General features: G+C 38.3%; 1 protein-coding gene across 2 annotated transcripts in view; it reads left to right on the top strand.

The window, feature by feature from the left end:
- SYNDIG1 (synapse differentiation inducing 1) overlaps window positions 1-21,262 on the top strand; it is a gene marked incomplete at its 5' end in the record, with an annotated part of 253,235 nt that overhangs the window by 191,556 nt on the left and 40,417 nt on the right. Inside the window, one exon of one of the 2 annotated variants that reach the window (XM_082252065.1) lies at window positions 4,953-5,618. The exons of the other annotated variant lie outside the window; for it this stretch is intronic. Within the exon in view, the coding sequence (XP_082108191.1) occupies window positions 4,953-5,024 (72 nt within the window). The 3' untranslated portion in view covers window positions 5,025-5,618. Of the gene's footprint in view, window positions 1-4,952; window positions 5,619-21,262 lie in introns of those variants that run through there. 2 annotated transcript variants of the gene reach the window in all.

The raw sequence follows: 21,262 nt of genomic DNA, 5'->3' as shown, positions 1-21,262 counted from the left end.
GACAAATGTAATTTAATGTGGATGTGTCTTTGCTGTCCTTGCTATGGTCAAGATGAGGCATTCAATAGAAAAATCTTAAAGAAGAAGTCTCACCAGAAGTTAATATAGCTTTTTAAATACCCCATGGGACCCTGTGCTGTTAAAATTGGTGCTGTGGAGCCATGTTGTCCGATAGCTATCCCCTCCCTTCGCCCACTGATATCCGACAATACTGGTAAAAGGAGATGAGCTTAAAAATGATGCACAGAGGGGAGGGAATAGTGTAATAATTCTGTCTGAAGGCTGCAGAACATCTGCAGTCTTATTTTCCATGCATCCCTGTGCCTCCTCTGCTTCATTTGTACAAATAAAATACTGAGTCTACAACCTCCCACAAACCTCATCTTTCTTCTAAAGTCATGCCTTCTTTTCTACTGGTAAAAAAAACAAACTGAGCACATAGCTCCGGCAACCACCAGCTAGTTCCGAGGATAATAACAGCAGTAGCTGATTGCTTTTGCTGTGTAAATGACAGCAATTGGGGAGCAGCACTGGTAATTCACAACAATAGAAGCTGACAACAGCCCATGTTGGCAGCTATTACATTTGCCTTAGATAGTCTAGTGTAGTAGCTGCCAGTGTATGCTGCCATTGGCTTTTTTTTTGTGAATGACTGGAGCTGCTTCCCAGCTGCTGTTAGTCACACAACACAAGCCACCTTCTACTATTCTAATACTCTCCTCAGAATTGTCTGGCAGAGATTGTAGGCTCAGTCTCTAATAAGTTGTACAAGATGCTTGGCTGCAGAATAGAGAGGTGGCTGTGGGAGGTTGCAGGCTTAGCCTTTTACTTTCTTCAAATGGAGGAGAGGAGGCACACGGATGTATTGAAAGGAGGGCAGGACATAGAGGAGGGCCATGACTTCAGTGCTGCTTGTACCTTCCCCATAGGAACTTCTACAATTTGGGCTTCTGATGGGGTGGAGCTAAAGTTAGTATTGACAGTAATAAAAACTGCATTTTATTTCCCCCAAACTAGCAATAATGTAAAACAAGAAGAGGGCTATGAACACAGGGTCCCCTGGGGAGTTTAAGAAGTCTTTCTAATGTCAGGCGAGGGTTCTTCTTTAAGGAAAGAAATATTTACTTTGATCTAGGAAGAGCTCTTTTGTCTGTAGTAATTTGCATAATGCACATACTTTTGTTAAAGTGTATGTAAATCGAAAATCTATATTTCAGCATGTTTAGCATTATACCTCACTGTAAACAGTGTTCAAATATTTCTGTGTGAATCTGTTTCAAAGTCTCTTTGGAGAGCCTGTCAATAATAGCACTTCCTACGAGCTAACAATGCTAAGCCTGTTCTCACATTTAAAAGCAATCAGGTCAGATGGTCATTGGTCTACCCATCTAATAGACCCAATCGGCAGCACAGTGGCCAACTGAGGGACACATGGCAGGCTGACAACATTGCTCCGATCTGCTAGACAATGGCTTGACATAGTCAGCCTGCAACAGGATGTACTGCTACTGATTGCATCTTTATTTAAAAAAAACTTTTTAACAGATTCACAAAAAAAGATTTTTTAAAGAAAATTGTATAACTTGTATAATGACAAACATACTGAACAACATATTTAGGGTTTACACACACTTTAAATGTTTGTCTTTAAAAAAATGTCTAAATAAACTATTAATAAAAAACATTACTTGTTATGCATGTGCACAGTTTAGATGGCCTGTCTGCAATTATACAAGTAAGAATGAAATAGAGTGAAAATGTATCCAGACGGTAATCTATTTTCATTTGCAAAAATGTAATGCATAACATAATATTACCTAAAACATTATCTTTATAGTATTTAAAGTACATAACATTTATTTTAGAATGTTAGAATGTAAGTCAAATTTCTGAAACAATAAGGCCTGTATTACAGTATATAGTTGCTAGTTTGTTCATTATTGTGCATTTTACTGAATAATATATCTTTTTATTAAAAAAAAAAGCGAAAACATATGGTTTGGACCTTATTTACCAAAAAAGGTCCCACCTCGTGGCGGGTATAAAACAATTGGAAGCCTGTTTATGATGTAGATTGTTGTCACCCTAGTCCAGCCATGGCGAACCTTGGCACCCCAGATGTTTTGGAACTACAATTCCCATGATGCTCAACTACATTGCAGAGTGCATCAGCATTATGGGATAAGTAGTTCCAAAACATCTGAGGTGCCAAGGTTCGCCGTCACTGGCCTAGTCTATTTAAATACCCATTTAGGTTTAAAAGAATTTAAAAAATGTGAAATATGCCCTGAGCCTGACTTGGCATTGAAAGTGCAAATGCTATCTCTCTTCTTATGTTAAAAATGCAGTAGAAAAAAAACTTTAATTATATGGTTTGTTGATTAATGTGTACAAAGACCAGGTCCTGTACCCCCAATATTAATAACTGTGGTGGGTTTATAATAGTCATTTTTATTAACTTTACAAGAATGCTTTAATCATTTTCTGACATTTTACAATTTACATTGTTTAATTTGTCAAATAAATACTTTTTAATATTAAAAGCAGCACCTAAATTCCATTTAAGCTATTTGTTTAGGCTCAAGTAATGTCACCAGTCAAGGTTGAATAACTGTAAGTTAAACTTATGGATTACTTAGTTTTAATGCTCCTAACAAAAAAAATATATAATTGACGATGCACAGAAGGGTGTATAGAGCTGTCTAGTTACTTAGTGATTTACTCAGGTAGCAATAGCATTTGCGCAATATATTACTGGCTACCAGTTGCTCCACCCGACCCCTCCCTGCCCCTTCCCCAATTCCCTAAACATGCCCTCGTAAGTTATCGCATGAAATGAAACTGTTAAAAGTTTTATGCAGAATTAAGTTACAAAACTAAATATTAACAGCAACAACTTTAATAATAAACTTAAAGCATACTTCATTGACCTGACTGTTATAAATAAAATAAGGATAACATATGATTGGCTACTATAGGAACTGTAAACATCATTACTGCCTTGTTATGTAAATATGCGCTTTGTACAGAATGCAGGGTTGAGAGGTATGCTAATTAATGAGTGCAGGGTTGAGTGGTGAACTAAGCACTGAGTGCAGGGTTGAGAGGTGCGCTATGTACCGAGTGCAGGGTTGAGAGGTGCGCTATGTACCGAGTGCAGGGTTGATGGGTGCGTTAGGTACAAAGTGTGGGGCTAAGAGGGGCACTATGTACAGAGTGCAGAGTTGAGGGGTGCGCTACGTACAGAGTGCACGGTTGAGGGGGTGCACTACGTACTGAGTGCAGGGTTGAGGGGGTGCACTACGTAACGAGTGCAGGGTTGAAAGGTGCGCTATGTACAGACTGTAGGCTGGGTAGGTGCGCTGCGTAATAAGTGCACCGTTGAGAGGTGCTCTATGTATCGAGTGCTCTATGTATCGAGTGAACTAAGCACTGAGTGCAGGGTTGAGGGGTGCGCTACATACAGAGTACAAGGTTGAGGGGTGCGCTATGTACAGAGAGCATGGTTGAGAGGTGCGCTACGTACAGAGTGCAGGGTTGAGAGGTGTGCTATGTACTGAGTGCAGGGTCGAGAGGTGCGCTATGTACTGAGTGCAGGGTTGAGAGGTGCGCTACATACTGAGTGCAGGGCTAAGGGATGAGCTGTGAATTCCCAGGTTCTCCCCAAATACAGAGCTCACCCCCCCCATCCCCAATTCCAGTATAGAGCTCTCTTCACCACATATACTCTGAAAGAGTCAGACTGCTGCGAAAGAGCAGCTACAACTTACCCATTACCACCAGCAACCTGCATGGATAAGAAGGAGCTTTTGCCGTGGAGCTGGCAAGATCTTCTTCTCCTCCCACTTCCCCTCCTTGCAAGGCACACCAGACCACCCTCCCTGCCCGAGCTGAGCGGACTGGACCCGAACCAGCACCCCCACACGAGCTGGACCAAGTGGGCCTGTCCCCTGCCCGAGTCGAGCTGGCCAGCCTGTCTCCCCACCCAAGCCGACCTGGGCCACCTCCCGGCCTAAGCCAAGCAGAACCTGCCCGAGCAAAGCCAGAACACTCACCCTCAGCTTATTTCCACTCTCTTAATGTGAACAGGCAAGTGAAAATTTTGAGGGCAGGTAATATTGTTTTTTTTTTTTTAGAACTTGCACCTTGGCCTGAGCAGAAGTCCTCTCCTTACAGTATGCTCAAATAGGGTTCGGTATCCATGGAGAAAGAGATAGTCCAGGAGATTGCAAGAGTGTACCTGAAGGCAGAGAGGCAGCAGAGGTTACTGATGCATAGCAGGTCAGACAACTTCAAGGCATGTTCTGTGTTACACAAGGGAACACTTGGAGATGCAGGGTTGCACAGGCGTATATTTGGAGTCAAGGGCACTGAGTAAAGAGGAGTACACAGGGATCACTTTAGACACAGGGGTGCATTGGAAACATGGATGTCACTGGAGATACAGCAGTTCGGATGGGACACTGGAGTCCCTGGAGTCAGCTGTCTCCTAAAACCCAGAAGTGCAGGTGGATGCCCACCAAGGAGAAAAATTTAAGCTGGATCCCTGTGAATGTGAATGTAACACAGTCCTACAGCTCTCCAATCAGCAACTCTTATTGAGGAGTGTATACAGTAATATACTGCTCATTGGAGAGCAAATATGTACAATTAGGGCTGAAGCTTTGTTTGGGCTTTAGGGTATATCAACCACCATTTCCCAAAATAAAAACAGTTCCCCTTTAAATAACTCAAATATGCTTTTCCCTAATTTATCTTATTTGAGAAATTTGAGCTTATCAATTTTCCAGCGGTATTTAAAATGCAATTAAGTATTTCCAACTGCGTGATAAGTAAAACATTGCACCAGATAACATAAATTTAGCGAAGCAGTGGAATCTAAATTAAAGATTGTTATAATGACTGAATATATAACTCCCACATGCATTCTCTTTTTCTGTTCTTTCTTACAGAAAGAAGATGGATCGGCAGAAAAAATGCTTTTACTGAAACAAGAAAAAGAAAATAACTTATTGATTGTGTAGAGCTAGCTCTGTTCATGATCATTAGGACTGCATGGTGGGATTCTGTTCATTATCCTAATGTGTGCATGTTTTTTTTCATCCCACTGGATTGCTTTCTGTTGTAAAAGTGGACAGGCACTATCAGAAACTAAATCCCAGAATTGAAATAATGTGGTTCCATCAGAGATTACATCACTGTTGAATTTTGCGGACAAGGACAAATCTTCATCTATAAACAGTATGCTATGAATTGCTTTCGGCTCACATAGAAAATCTTGTACAAGTAACATTACAGTGTTAGATTCTGTTGATGTAAAAATACCTGATACCATAAATATGCTGAAATGTCTGACCCTGTTTCAGGTGAAGTATTAAGCTGAATTTGTATTATATCCTCTCAGCACAAAATAAATGCTTACAAAAGCTTATGCAATAAGGAAGTGCAAAGAGCAGTGAGGATGTGTAGTAATGCATAGCAAATCTCTTTTTAATGGAGTCACATCAGCTTAGTGAATGTTCTTATGGCACATTACAATGTTCTTAACGGTGCAATACCGGAGCAGTACTTGGTGTCAAAGTATGACTTTAGACTTGGTGGATCATAACTTTAAGTTGGTTTCACATCAGCACTAAAAGCCTTTATTTTTACACTTCTTATTTAAAAAAAAAAAAAAAAAAAAAAAAAGAAGCTTGCTGCCATTGGTTATGCCTTTGTAAGCATGGTAATAACATGAAGAGGCTTTATAAGGAGTCAGACTTCCTTCCTGAAATGGGTATCAGAACATTTGGGAACTATCTAGTCTTTAAGCTTAGTCTCATTTACAATAATGATTTTTAGTATCATTTGACTATAGAATGCAAGGAAATATTCATAGGGTATCAACTGATGTATGTATTTTTTTCAACATACCTAAGTAAATTCAGACTAAATGCAATCCAGTAATTAATTGCAACTGCCTAAAAAAGTTCAAAAGGCTACTAAAAATTAGTGAATTTGCCAGGTAGGAGCTAAAATATTCCCTAAACGCTAAATTAAAATGTTTTGTTATTGGAATGGAAAGAACCATGGAAACCATTGAGTCTTTAGGCTTAGCCTCAGTTACAATAGTGATCCTTATTATTTCTATACTTTGTAGGAAGCTAGTAAACATTCATAGGGGTTCAGCTGATGTATGTATTTTTTTCAATGTAACTAAATGCAAGCCAGTAATTATCTGTAATTATCCATAACTGCCTAAAGGTATTTCACATTGATACTTTAACATCAGAATATGCCAGAATATGCCAGGTAGGAGCTGAAATATTCAATAAACTCTAAAGTAAATTAAATGTTATGTTATTGAAGAATGTTTAGGGAAATTCACTGCACTGGGGAACATCTGGTTTAGTATATGCTAGCATGTCACTGATGTGATGCTGAATTACATACAGTAATATATAGTATCACTTTTACCAACTGTACAGCACCTGTTGCCAGAATCACATATGGAGACATTATAAAAATGTGGGACAAGAGTCTTGGGTATTAGGTTTTTTTTATGTTATTGTATCCTTTTGCATTTCCTGTATTTTTTTATGTAATAATTAAGTACGTCTTAGCACATCGATGTTCAGATTTGTCTGTTAAATAAGGCAATTTAAAGAACATTGACAACATGCAAATGCAGTAACAAGATCTCAAAAAGCTGTGGTCAGATTAATTAAAAAATGTATGCAAAATGGTTCCCATACTTAGGATAGTGCTCTTTGCAGCTTCACCTTGATTGTATCCAAAAGTACATAAAATCTATACATCATAGCAGTAACACAAAATCAACAAAAAAAAAATCCTTTTATAATAGTAGACGAAAAAAATGTAATGTCTTTGACAGCATAAATTGTGCTAATTAGTATACTATCTTTTCAGCTTCCTTTTTATTTAAGGTACAGGAATTGTTTACACACTTTACCAAACATTTAAAATAATGAATTGCCTTGCAGATCTGATTTATTTTGTATGAAAATTTTAATTGCCGCTGAAAGACCATAATAATAATAATGATACTTTTAAACCATTTAACTTCTGATAAAAAACATTTACTAAGTCAGAGCTCAGTTTTTAATCTGAGCAGATATAGTGAATATACAGTAGGCTCTCCATACAGTAAAAAAAAAAAAAAAAAACCTGTGTTACATCTTTATTTTAAGTATACTTAAGGGCTCTTTCACACGGGCGTTCCGTATGTCCGTTTTTCATCCCATCCGTTTGCGGATGAAAAACGGACATAATGTATCTCTATGTAAATACGGATGTCATCGGATGATCATCCTCTGACATCCGTTTTTTGTCAGTTCAGTTCAGTTCAGTTTTTTTGAACGGAGGAGAACCCTATTTTTTCTTCCTTTCAAAAAACGGAACGGAAGCAAAAACGGATGTCAGTGGTGTCATCCGCAGACATCCGTATTTACATAGACATGCATTATGTCAGTTTTTCATCCGCAAATGGATGGGATGAAAAATGGACATACAGACCGGATGACACAAGTGTCATCCGTGTCCGTTACAAAAAAAAAAAAAGGACCTGATCGGGCAAAAAAAAAGGAACGCCCGTGTGAAAGAGCCCTTACAGCACAATATTTAAATTAATGTGTTATTCGCTTGAACAATGGATTAAATCTTTAAGTGAACCTGAAAGCTGTTTAGGCAATTTATCATTCTATGATTGTAAAAAAAAAACAACTTCAAAATTATGTATTACTTGAACATCCTAAAGAATAGAATTGTGAATGCTGAGTCCGATTGTAAAACACTGTACAAAATAAGAATAAACCTGTTTCTCTTCCAAGATCTGGTGTCTTTTCTTTACATTGCTTCTTGTATGCCATAGTTATTTATATATCAATGCATCATTGTAACATCAGTTGTATATATGGTGTACAGCTGATCTAAGCACCGAGTTCCATTTGCAAATAAGAAACTGCATTTGTCAGTATTCAATTACAGAAATACCTGCAAATAATAAAATGTGTGCAACTTGTAAGTGTAAATGAATTTATTATAAAGATTATTTAACTTACACATACATGTTGCACACATTTTATTATTATTAGGTGGGAACATTCAGATAGACCTGAAATGTTGTCTATACATAAAGGAAAAATTAACTTTTGAGACGTAAAGTGGACCCAGCATCAGTTACATTTTTCAAGAATGTGCATATTTGCTATATAGTGTGTAAATGTAACACAGTTATTCATTACCTATCAAGGGGATCAGAGTATTCCCCCAACAATTCCTTTGCCAAAACTATCTTTGTTTAGGCCTCAGTCAGGGTCAGCATCTGGGCTAACATTCCTCCCTTACATGTTACAACCATAAATAACCATCCTGCTATAAAGTAGATTTTATGTTATAGGCCATGTGTATAACAAGGTTACAATGTTACAGCCTAATCACTAAGGGGGAAGAGACTAAGTCAGCAGACTGATTTAGACTCTCAAAGAATGCTTTTTATTAATAAGAAGGTACAGCCTTTTCTTAATGTGTATAGTTGCTGTGTATTAAAACATATCAAGAATTTTTCACTTTTGCTTAATTTGTGCTTTCTGATCCACGCAACAGATTAAACGTCAAAATCCTCCTGTTAATAAATATGGATGTTTAGTATTACAATGTAAATTATTTCTTTTTACTACTATGGTACTGAAATAACAAATAAAGTCAAAATACAATAAAGTTTGGAAATGCGAAATATTTATTGCATATTTTTGACAAACACTAAAGCCTTGTAGACATTAAGGCCTCTTTCACACGGGCGTTCCGTATGTCCATATATGACCCCATGTCATATGATATACGGACATGATATATGATATGATATGATATGATATATGATATATGTCGGATGATATACGGACATAATGCATGTCAATGGGATTGCGGATGTCAGCGGATGACCATCCGCTGACATCCGATTTGAGTCCGTTCAGTTCTGTTCCGTTTTTTGGAACGGAACAGAACCCTATTTTTCTTCCATTTAAAAAAGGGAAAGGACGCAAAATCAGATGTCAGCAGTGTCATCCGCTGACATCCGCAATCCCATAGACATACATTATGTCCGTATATCATCCGCAAACGGATGGGATGATATGCGGACATACGGACCGGATAACACAAGTGTCATCCGTGTCAGTAAAAAAAAAAAAAAGTGCCGGAGCGGATCGCAATACCGTCCGCTCCGTATGAAAGAGGCCTTAGAGAAGTGGAGGTAGTCCCATCCTTGAAAAAGTATTGAAGCCATGAGCCATATTACCACTGGAGTTGGCTACTGTTGGCCTGCACACTGATGCTGCCAAGAGGGTAGAGTTGTGTTATGTCTTGGTACTGCTGCCCTTTTGTTAAATGCTGCAAAAAGGGTAGAGTTGTGTTAGGTCTTGGTACTGCTGCCCTCTTGTTAAATTCCAATAGACGGTAGTGAGATGATTTTTATGTAGGTCAAGAGGCATGATCTAAGTCTAGTGATTGGAAATATTTTTTGTATTCCAGTCCAGCAACATTTATTCCTTGGGCTATAGTTGGAGTGATATACAACTAGTAGTAGGAATATATATGGCAGTTATACATCCATGATAGAAGTATTTGTAACCTTCAAACCTCTTAATTCATGATGTGTGGGTTAGAGTGAGTGGGGAAGTGCTAGGACTTCTATCAAGTCCTAATGGTTCTGGTGTCTACTTTTGGTGAATTTCCCCTCACTAACACCTTTCATCTAGACAGAAAGGTAGAGTAAAACTCACAGGTTTAACCCTCTCACCTTTTTTCTAAACAGAGTTTTTCACTGTCTGTAAGTTTACATGGGAGAGATTTCCTTCCTGTTCTGTATAAGGCCCTCAAACTTTAAGAAATGAAGGCAATTGTATCAAATAACATAAAAACTAAAATTAACAGGAGCACAAATAACAATAAAACCCCAAAAAGGGGTCTAACCCTCATTGTATCCAAAACTAAAGGTAAAGTTTTGATTGGACTTGTATACTATTATGAATATAAAAAGCTGTGCTTCTACCAGGGACTTTAGAGAAAATGCCCCCATTGTCCAAGGAGGACCAATATTGAAATGTAATAGTGAGATATGAGAACAAAGAAAAAGACCTACCATGGTTATGATATTTACTCATTGTCTGCTTTAGGGTTGGCAATCATCAGTACATTTAGTACAGTTTAAAAAAATCTGTGTTTTTTATTTTTTACAGTTGTCAGTAAATGTCCAGTAGAGAAATTTTATATCAGTAAAAAACAGTCCTTTTTTTTCCAGGCAGGATAGTGTTGGCTCGGCAAGTGTAAGAAAGAACCCCTTGACTGCTTGATGCAGCACCGTCAGTCACTTATCCAGGCAGAGTTAAATAATGCCAGGCTTGAACTAGTGGCTGAAGGAGAAGGTGGCTGCATTTGCCAATCCTGCTCCTCTAGTTCCGGGTGCAGAATGATCTCAACAGTGCTCTGCCTGCCAACCCTCTGCATAGATTGGTAGGTGGAACCCCATGCTTGTCTAGCAGGAACAGCTCCCGAAGCCTGTGCCACAGCCCCACGTGTCATAAGGTACTGTCAATGAGGGGGATTTGGGGGTGGGAGTAGAGCACAGTACTGGGGGTGATTTGGGGGAAAAGGGAGCAACCCTATACTCTGCACTCTGTACACAGCAAGCCCCTAAACCCTGTACTCTGTTTGCAGTGCACACCTGAACCCTGTCTTTTGTATGCAGTGCACCCCTGAACCCTGCCCTCTGTATGCAGTGCACCCCTGAAATCTGCACTCTGTAATGCACACTTGAACCCTGCACTCTTTACGTAGCACGCACCTGAACCCTGCATTCTGTACTTAACGCACACTCCTGGTATTTAATGCCCCTTTAAGACCCTTCCACGGTTAGTGCAGGAAATGGAACTGTTGCCTCCTGAATGTTTTTTTTTCCAGCCAAAATGGAATTTTGCAATGAAATACTGTGTAATTGACTTGTAGCTGCTGCGCAACCCCATGGAGCTCAACTGGCAAGTTTGACAGGCGATGCTGCTTGTAAAACTTGACATGTCGAGTTAAAATTGCCTCACTATGAAGCTAAGATTTGAGGCCATGGCAATGTGCACTCACCCAAGCAGCTACTATGTTCATTTTGAGGTAAGTGGTCAGGGAGCGGTTCTGTTTAATCATCCACGTTTGGGTCACTCCCTCTATTAGATGCAATCTGGTCCATTGCTCTCTTTGGCATGCATAACATGACTTGTTTCTCAACTGTATCCCGGCAGGGTGGCTGATAATTTGTCATGCTGTGTTGACTTTTTAATGTAAACCAGGCCTGATTTGGCTGTTGTCACTGTGTACAGATCATGTTTATACTGTTTGAATATTGATTGTTTTCATTTCTAGTAGGAGCTCTGTCATTTTCTTCAGGTTGTCGGTAAAAGATCTGCTCTGTCAGTAAAATAATTTGTGGGAGGTTGGCAACCCTGGTCTGCTTGTGTTTTATATACCTAAGAAAATTTCACTTTTGAATTGAAAGGGGAACTTTTCCAATATGCACAACATAGGCAAAGACGGCTGGAAGGGAAGACACTGGGTGTGGGGCTTAGTGGAATACAACAACAGGAGAGCTAGGATATGTAAAATTTGCCCATCTAGGGTATTTTACCCCTTTAACCACTTTAGCCCCAGAGGATTTGGCTGCTCAATGACCAGGCCCTATTTTGCGATTCGGCACTGTGTGATTTTAACGGACAATTGTGCGGTCGTGCGATGCTGTACCCAAATAAAATTGATGTCTTTATTTTCCCCACAAACAGAGCTTTCTTTTGGTGGTATTTGATCACCTGTGCAATTTTTATTTTTTGCGCTATAAACAAAAAGAGAGAGACAATTTTGAAAAAATAACAATATTTTTCACATTTTTTTTATATGAAATTTTCAAAAAAAATGTAAAAATCAAAATTTTTTAACATTTTAGGCCAATTTGTTTTCTGCTACATATTTTTGGTAAAAAAAAATTGCAATAAGCGTATTTTGATTGCTTAGCGCAAAAGTTATTGTGTTTACTAACTACGGGAAAGATTTATGTCATTTTTACTGTTTTTTTTAACTAGCAATGGCGGCGATCTGCGCTTTTTTTTGCGGGACTGTGACATTGCGGCGGACAGATCGGACCCCTAACTGACATTTTTGACACTTTTGGGGGTACCAGTGACATTACTACAGTAAGCAGTGCTAAAAATATGCACTCTTACTGTAAAAATGACACTGGCAGGGAAGGGGTTAACTTTACTGGTAATCAAGGGGTTAAGTGTTTCCCTAGGGGCGTGATTCTAACTGTCAGGGGGCGTGGCTTGTGAGATCATCACAGAGACATACGATCCTATATAGCAGGATCTCAGAGCCTCTGTGATAATCTAAGGGAGAATGACCGATGGCTATGTTTATATCAGCCGTCTGTCTTTCTACCTCTTTTCTACCTCTGCTGTGGGAGTGGGAGTGAGCGACGTAGCCCTGCGTCGCTTTGCCGCAGTGAATGTACGGTGGGTGGGGCTGAAGTGGTTAATAAAATTAGGTGTATCTTTTTTAGTTTTAGAAAGTAACACTTTGAGTTTTAGCAAAACTGCGATGCATTTTTGTTCCACAAAACAGCAGTAGAAATGACCTAATTGTCCCCAGTGGCCTTGGTTATCTAAAATTTTATTACAATAATAAGCCAGCTGAGGAGCAATATGAAATGTTCTGTGCATTATAATGTTAATGGAATTTTTTATGTGCTCTTTAAAGTGTCTTAGTCACCTCTGTGCTACGTATTTTCCTATGTGACATTAAGGTTTATTTATTTATAATATATTTCAACAAGGAAAGTGCATCAAGAGCTGTCTTTTTCATTACCAGTTCCACCCTGTGTAAAGAATATTAATCTGCACTTGTTTATTGATATGCATCATAGAGTCTGCTTTGTGTCTAGGACTTTTGTTGACAACTGACATTCATAACATTAGAATCTTTACTACCAAATGTTTGCATCTTTAAATTGTACCAAATCTTACAGTAAACCTGTCATGAACCTGGGTAATTCAGACTTAGTTTATGATGAAAAAAATGCATAATCAAAGATTAACTTCTGTGAAAAATGTTTAGAAGCTCCAGAAGTAAAGTTTGCTAAATTTATATGCAGGTTTTAACTTTAACTGTAAAAGTCAGACCTGCCACCTCCTGCCTACTGAGCCTTCCTATTGGTAATTGAGATCACTGATCTCATTAAAGTATAAATAAACCTAGAGACAAAAATGTATTGTTTTGTAGCTTATCATTGCTCAGAATAATAACATGCACAGAAAATACTAGTTGGTCTTGCCAGAAATGCAGTGCCTTTTTTGCAGATGAACCAAGACAGACAAATTTGTAGTCCAGTCTAGGTGGCAAACACGGCTCCATCTATTGATACAGTTGAGGAGTATGCATTGCCACATGGGGACAGAAAGCGCGTTGTTAGGAAAATTTTAGGTAAAAATAAATGGAACAAGCCTGAAAAAGAAATCAAATGCAGCCACTTCATATACGGAATCGCAAGTTGCAAAATATTTTTTTTCCTTTTTCTTGTTAGATAAGCTTTAAAAAATCAACAAGATTCATGACTATCTCTGAGCTGAAGTTAAAACATGAACAGGTGGAGATTACCACTCTTAAGTAGTCAACCTTGAGGTTGATTTGATGAAGTTTTTCTCTTCACAGCCAGGCTTATCTTTCAGGCCCCTTTGACACAGGCGGACCGTTCAGATCCACCTGTCAGTTTTTTTGGCGGATCTGAACGGTCCCCCCATGCATCCCTATGGGGCATCGGATGTCACCGGAGACATGTCCGCTGACATCCGATCAGTCAAATCTGGACGGATGGAAACCCTATTTTCCATCCGTCCAACGGATCGGAAGGGATCAGATGAGAATGGACCGACGGTCCGTTCCCATCCGATTCCCCCATAGAGATGTATGGGGCTCTGACATCTGTGTCTCTGCACACAGTGCAGAGAACAGCTGTCATTCTCCTGCTCAGCGGGAGATCGGCGGATCGATCCCCCGCTGAGATAAACAGAGTCCGCCGACGGAGCAGATAGTGTGAAAGAGCCCTTAGTCTTAGCATCCTCCTGCACCAGCAATGTGTTTAGCTGATTTAAGCTAAATGCTCAATTGGGCTTTACCCTTTTTCCTTCCAGGAATGTGCCTACTCTCCACTTTTAAACTTAGCTGGCCGGGCCATTTGTGCAATTTTTCCATTGCTTTTTTGTTTTTCCCTTATGCATTTTAGAGTTTGTAAAAGACCCCCAAACCATATATTTTCTGAAAGCACATGACCAGTAGAACTGATTTTTAAGACCTCGTGATATTTGCGCAAACATTTATCAAAACAATATTTTCACTACAAAATACACTAAAATCATTATTAGCAGATAAAAACACAGCAAGTTTTAAAAAAATCCCTGCTAAATTCCTACTAAATATAGAAGCTGAACCTGTGTTGAGTTAATCAATAACAAATATTCATCATCTTTAAATTGCTCCTTTTTGTAAAATGGTGAAAATCAAATGTACATAAAAAATGTTAATATCCAAATTTCTCTAAAAACCTGGAGGTTTTCTTTTTTTACTTACAGAATTCAGAGTTTGTAAAAGACCCCCAAACCATATTTTTACCTACAATCACATGGTCTTTAGAAAAAATAGAAGGTGCTACTGATTTTTAGGACCCCACGTTATATATATGTGCAAATGTTTATCAAAACAATATTTTCGCTAAAATACCTGCGGAGTCTGCTGAAAAATTGTTCTGCTGAACAATTCTGCTATAAGTTTATGGTCACTAAATTGACTATGAGCTTATAGCAGAAGGAGGAATGAGTACCTGCTAGGGAGATGATTTTTTGACTTCTAATAACTCTCAGCAGAAAGATCTACCTGCTTTGCAGTTTAGTCAATAAATGTTGCTTTCACATAATGTAAATTAAATAGACACAGTAAGTAGGTCAGGAAGACCACTTGTAGTGGCAAAACCAAGTGAGCAGCAGTCCTGGTAAATTGTATAAAGATTTATTTAATGTGATATGACATCATTTAAAAAGTCCATATATCCTGTGTGGCCATTCTTTCTTCTCTGCACTGTAGACTATTGCTAGCATGTTTGGGCTATTGAAAAAGAAAAAAAAGAAAAAAAAAAAATATATATATGAAAAAAAAAAACGCATCCCTTGTCATCCTGCTGATGTTCTTGGGCTTTTCTTCACCCCTTAGGACAATAGATGGTGCTGAGCATACAAGAATATGATCAGCAATACTAATAGAAAAATAAAAAGTCAACAGAGTTGTGGAAATATATGTAACTCGTTCCTGGGACAGGTCAGTGACTCATAACAGACATCTAACTGTAGTGAAAAAGGGTAAATTTCCACGCTGATGGATGTGGATGAGGCTGCAGCCTACCCCAAAATATAGTCCAGAAGGCTATATTAGACAATATAAGGGTGAAGCGAGGTATTTTGGCGCTGCCTATTAAAAAGTGGGGACTGATATAAAAGGTATATAAAATATAGAATATTGAAAAAGAAGGGATGCAGATATATGGAAGGGATGGTAAAGATATGTGTGTGAAGTGATGGTGCTTTATCAAAGCAATAAATCAAAACCATACAAAATAGTGATGAAAAATAATCTACACATTGACATATGACTCATTAGATAATAAATATAAATTATATGTGCAACTGATTAAAGGTGACAATGCTAAAGTGCTAAAGTGCTGCTGTGTAAAAATCCAGTAAATCACCAAGATTGTAAAACAAATTCAAATTCAAATGAGTCCAAACATAGTCCATAAAGTGCTTATGAAGAAAAAATCTGTGCTTCAATACAGCCAGTGGTGAAATAACTTGCAAACAGTGGTCCGGTGATAAGTGTGGGGTGGGGAAAATTCATGCACCCCTCCAATATATCCCGCACTCACCAGAGGTATGCACCCCTACAGGGGTAATAAGCCTTGGGTATTAAGCCTTTTTCCTAGGGATCTCGATATCGGGCTCCTGGAGTGGAGATGTCCCTGGATATGGTCAAATATCCTCAGTGGGCAGGGTCACCATGATAATCCATATTCCCGAATTGGGGGAGATAAACCCAGGTACCATATGTAAAGGAAGACCTCGTATAGTGAAGTACCGTTTTCAATCGTTTATTAAAGTAATAAAAAAAGAGACTGTACTCACATTTAAACAAGGTATTAAAAACGAACGAGGCAGTAGGGGCCGCGAGTCCCTCGTTGGCGGCTACTTCCAGGACGCTACTGTAACCAGCGACCGGATCTGCGTTCCAGTGGGGCGGAAATGACGTAACCACGCACGACGCGTTTCGTCACAGCTGACGTCATCAGGTGCGTATGGTCACGCCATTCCCGCAAGCTATTTATGTTAGATGGTTACCAGGCTACCGGACATCGTAAGCAAATAGAAAAAAAGGAAGGAGGTGCGTCATCTGTTACTAGGCAAGGCAACAGCGAGTCTCTCCCGTACCTAATCCATTGGAGTCAATGCAAACCAATCAATGGGAAAAAAAAAAGGGCGGAACGGCCAATAAGAGAAGATGGCTAGTAATGGGGAACATATATTTTCAAACCGACAATTGTGGTCTGCGTGTGTATATGGAATATATGGTCAGCCAGTGTGTTTTGAAGGGATGAATCAATGCTCTGATTGCGGCATAATATGAGACGCATTGGAATTTAATGAAAAATAAATATGTGCGTGTGAGAAAAATTATATATATCTTAAATGTATATATCGTTGAAATATTATAAGAAGGAGTGGCTAAATTGATGGAAAAATACCAATAATGGAATTGATAAAAATAAATTTATATGGCAATAATATTGGTGTGGAGTGTGGCCGGCCATATAAAAACCATATCAGTGATAAAAAAAGCTATTATTTAGTGGTTATATTGAGACACTTATTAAATAAAATAATTAGTTATAAATAATTAATAAATGGTTTATACAGTAAAGTGTCATATGTGCAAAGGGTGCAAATAAATGCAAAAAAGTGCAACAAATATATGTTATTGAGGGAGGGGATATTGAAACATATGGGGCCAAAATGATTTTGGTTGGTGAGGGTATGGTCCTGTGATCTGATAACCATATATCGCCCACAACATATATATATATCCCACTTCGCCAAACTGCGTCTTGACCATAATCACAGCATAGTATTTAGACTATCATTTTATATAAAAACATATAAAAACATAAAGAAGATGTTAATCATAAAAATTGGCACAGTTTCTAAGATCACGGTTAATGTATAATATAGAGTGTTGGTTTTAAAATAAATAGTAAAGAGGCCATAAAATACAGATAAAAGGACTAAAAATCTATAAAAGAGGGTGGGACTTGTTCAAAAAACTTTGTAAAAGATGGGACCTATTATGTAAACGAGTTATAAAATACCCCATAAAAGAATAAGAGAAGTCAGAAATTGCATATAAAGCAATTTAGGTCTATATCCCTATTCATTCCTTTAGGTTGAAGTGTATCGAGTTGGTATATCCACTTTGTCTCATCTCGTCTTATTCTCTCCTCTCCAGTTCTCACTAATAGTATCTATCCCATAGAATATTAGGCCTTTTGTGCTACGTCGGTGTACATCTCTAAAATGCCTTGATAGGCTGTGCTCAGGAAAGCCAATTTTGATATTGTTCAGATGCTCTCTGATTCGGACACATAGTGGCCTAGTGGTCCTCCCCACGTATTGAAGCCCGCAAGGGCATTCAATGACGTATGTCACGTGGGTGGTATGGCAGGTGATGAGCTTTCTTATCTGAAAAGTTTTTTTGTTGGCAAAGGATTTGAAATGCATAGTTTTCTTGTTTTGTGCTGGATTGTTTTTGCACGCCAGGCATTTCCGACACCTTATGAAGCCCTTTAAGTGTGGGAAAATCTTGATTTGTTTTGGTGGGTACACCACATTGTGGACTAACCTATTCCTTAAGGCTGGGGCTTTACGGTAAATGAACTTGGGTTTGTTAGGTAGAATTCTGGAGAAGGTCTTATCTGATTTTAGGATTGGCCAGTATTTTTTGATTATTTTCTCAACTGTTTTGTACTGGTTGTTGTAGCCAGTAATAAAGGCGCACACTGATTCATCCCTTCAAAACGCACTGGCTGACCATATATTCCATATACACACGCAGACCACAATTGTCGGTTTGAAAATATATGTTCCCCATTACTAGCCATCTTCTCTTATTGGCCGTTCCACCCTTTTTTTTCCCCATTGATTGGTTTGCATTGATTCCAATGGATTAGGTACGGGAGAGACTCGCTGTTGCCTTGCCTAGTAACAGATGACACACCTCCTTCCTTTTTTTCTATTTGCTTACGATGTCCGGTAGCCTGGTAACCATCTAACATAAATAGCTTGCGGGAATGGCGTGACCATACGCACCTGATGACGTCAGCTGTGACGAAATGCGTCGTGCGTGGTTACGTCATTTCCGCCCCACTGGAACGCAGATCCGGTCGCTGGTTACAGTAGCGTCCCGGAAGTAGCCGCCAACGAGGGACTCGCGGCCTCTACTGCCTCGTTCGTTTTTAATACCTTGTTTAAATGTGAGTACAGTCTTTATTTTATTACTTTAATAAGTGATTGAAAATGGTACTTCACTATACGAGGTCTTCCTTTACATATGGTACCTGGGTTTATCTCCCCCCATTCGGGAATATGGATTATCATGGTGACCCTGCCCACTGAGGATATTTGACCATATCCAGGGACATCTCCACTCCAGGAGCCCGATATCGAGATCCCTAGGAAAAAGGCTTAATACCCAAGGCTTATTACCCCTGTAGGGGTGCATACCTCTGGTGAGTGCGGGATATATTGGAGGGGTGCATGAATTTTCCCCACCCCACACTTATCACCGGATCACTGTTTGCAAGTTATTTCACCACTGGCTGTATTGAAGCACAGATTTTTTCTTCATAAGCACTTTATGGACTATGTTTGGACTCATTTGAATTTGAATTTGTTTTACAATCTTGGTGATTTACTGGATTTTTACACAGCAGCACTTTAGCATTGTCACCTTTAATCAGTTGCACATATCACTTTATATTTATTATTTAATGAGTCATATGTCAACTTGTAGATTATTTTTCATCACTATTTTGTATGGTTTTGATTTATTGCTTTGATAAAGCACCATCACTTCACACACATATCTTTACCATCCCTTCCATATATCTGCATCCCTTCTTTTTCAATATTCTATATTTTATATACCTTTTATATCAGTCCCCACTTTTTAATAGGCAGCGCCAAAATACCTCGCTTCACCCTTATCTAACTGTAGTGGTCACCAGACTTGTCAAGGGAGGTCATTTGCGTAATGAGGACTTTTTTTTGTTTACTTCCATCTGTTGACAATATGTTCATGCACTTTTGGCTGAATCTGGAGTTCGCTAAATAATGAAAAGTCCAAATTTTTACCAGACTTCAGCTGCATGTATATCTGAGTCTAAAAATAGTTTTGAGATACAGGTAATACTGAAGATTATCATTGTTTATGCATTTTTGCATTACATGCCTAATGTTAATTGTCCACGTTTACTTTAGAAGGAATGTTTTTGTATATCTTTTCTTTTTTTTTAATTCTTTAGGTAGTGCATTGTGAAATTACAGTGTCAACAAATAAAACACAGTTACCTCCCAGACTTAAAATTTCCATTGATAAAACACCATAACTATGTTATAACATCTTGTCAAAAGGAGTAAGCTTCTGGGCAGTAACTAATCAAACATTTCCAAAAATCTGTCCAATTGTTTAATCTCATTAGTTGCAAAACAAGAATATTAAATCAAAGTTCATTGGGAAATATCCCATTAAAACTAACATGGACTGCATTACACAATGAGATTTTTCATTTTTTCTTTTTCCTTCCTTACAATCTAGAACAATCAAACAAAAGTAAAAACATAAGGGAGGGGTAAAAAACAAAGGGGAAAAAAGGGGGGGGAAACAAAGAACAATTTGTAGAAAAATGTTGAGGGCAAATAACGAATAAGAAGGGAGGGGAAGGTCCGCACCATCTATCCCTCTCCCCCTAAGAGAAGCATAGAGGAGTCACAGCGTGTCTGTAGATGTTCTATTGGACTATTTTTAGCTATGTAAAGAAAACATTGGTATATTGGGACGAGCATGGGAAAGTCGTCCATGGCAACCATGTATCTCTGTACTGGTCTTCTCTTCCGCAGAGAACCTATGTCAAATTTTCCATTACCTATATTTCATCTATCCTTAAGAACCAATGTTTTACCATCGTCATAGTAACACTTTCCATAGATTGGGGATACAGGCCCGAGCAGCATATAACAAATGCACTGTCATTTTTTGGTGTTACGCGTTATGTGGCTGGCTGCAGGCAGGATGAGCCTTATAAGGTAGGTTTTACCTAAACAAATACAGGCAAGTAGGTTACCTATGAGTTCCTGGTTGTAGGGTCAACAGTGACTAGTGATAGTATATATTTAAAAATGACAATAGATCACAGATCAATATTAGATCAATAAGATCATAAATCAATAATAATAAATGCCAGGGATGTCAAAAGTATCCTTCTATGGGGTATTGTGACTTATAGTGCAATTTATATAACAGGTAAATTGATAAGTTCATAAGGTAAGTATGTTGCAATATAGGTTACCTTATTTCTATGTTATATGTAGTCCCTAAAACACACCAAAGAAAACATGTTTAGACTAAATTGCATTACATTTCTTTTATTTAAAAAGAGAGGTCTCAGCTGTACCCAAGATGTGTGTAATGGGTTGCCATACCATATTGCATATGTGTGTACATATATTTCATTCTTCAGATTATAAGTGTTATGAGATAAAAAGCAACCCTATTTTTCAGTGTGAAGTGATTATATATATTGGTACGTTCAGACACCATAAAGATTAAAGTTATAACTTTTTTTTTTTTTTTTTTTAATCGTTTTATTGAGAAAAATAAAAATGCACATTAACATTAACAAGTGATGGCAATATAGTACAGTCAGCAGACACAGGTACAAATAACAGTATACATCCAAAATAACCATAGACTGTATCAAGGAGCAGAGAGATGCCATCTGCGGAAGATACTGAGGTATAAACAAAGCAAAAGTGACCCGGCCTCCTTAAATACGTGGCCAATAATTTAGTATATTATTGCA

This window comes from Pelophylax lessonae, assembly GCF_965119305.1.
Source record: "Pelophylax lessonae genome assembly, chromosome: 3".
Lineage (NCBI taxonomy): Eukaryota > Metazoa > Chordata > Amphibia > Anura > Ranidae > Pelophylax > Pelophylax lessonae.
Note: the sequence above shows the minus strand (reverse complement) of the source record. Positions and strands in the feature narration are given on the sequence as shown.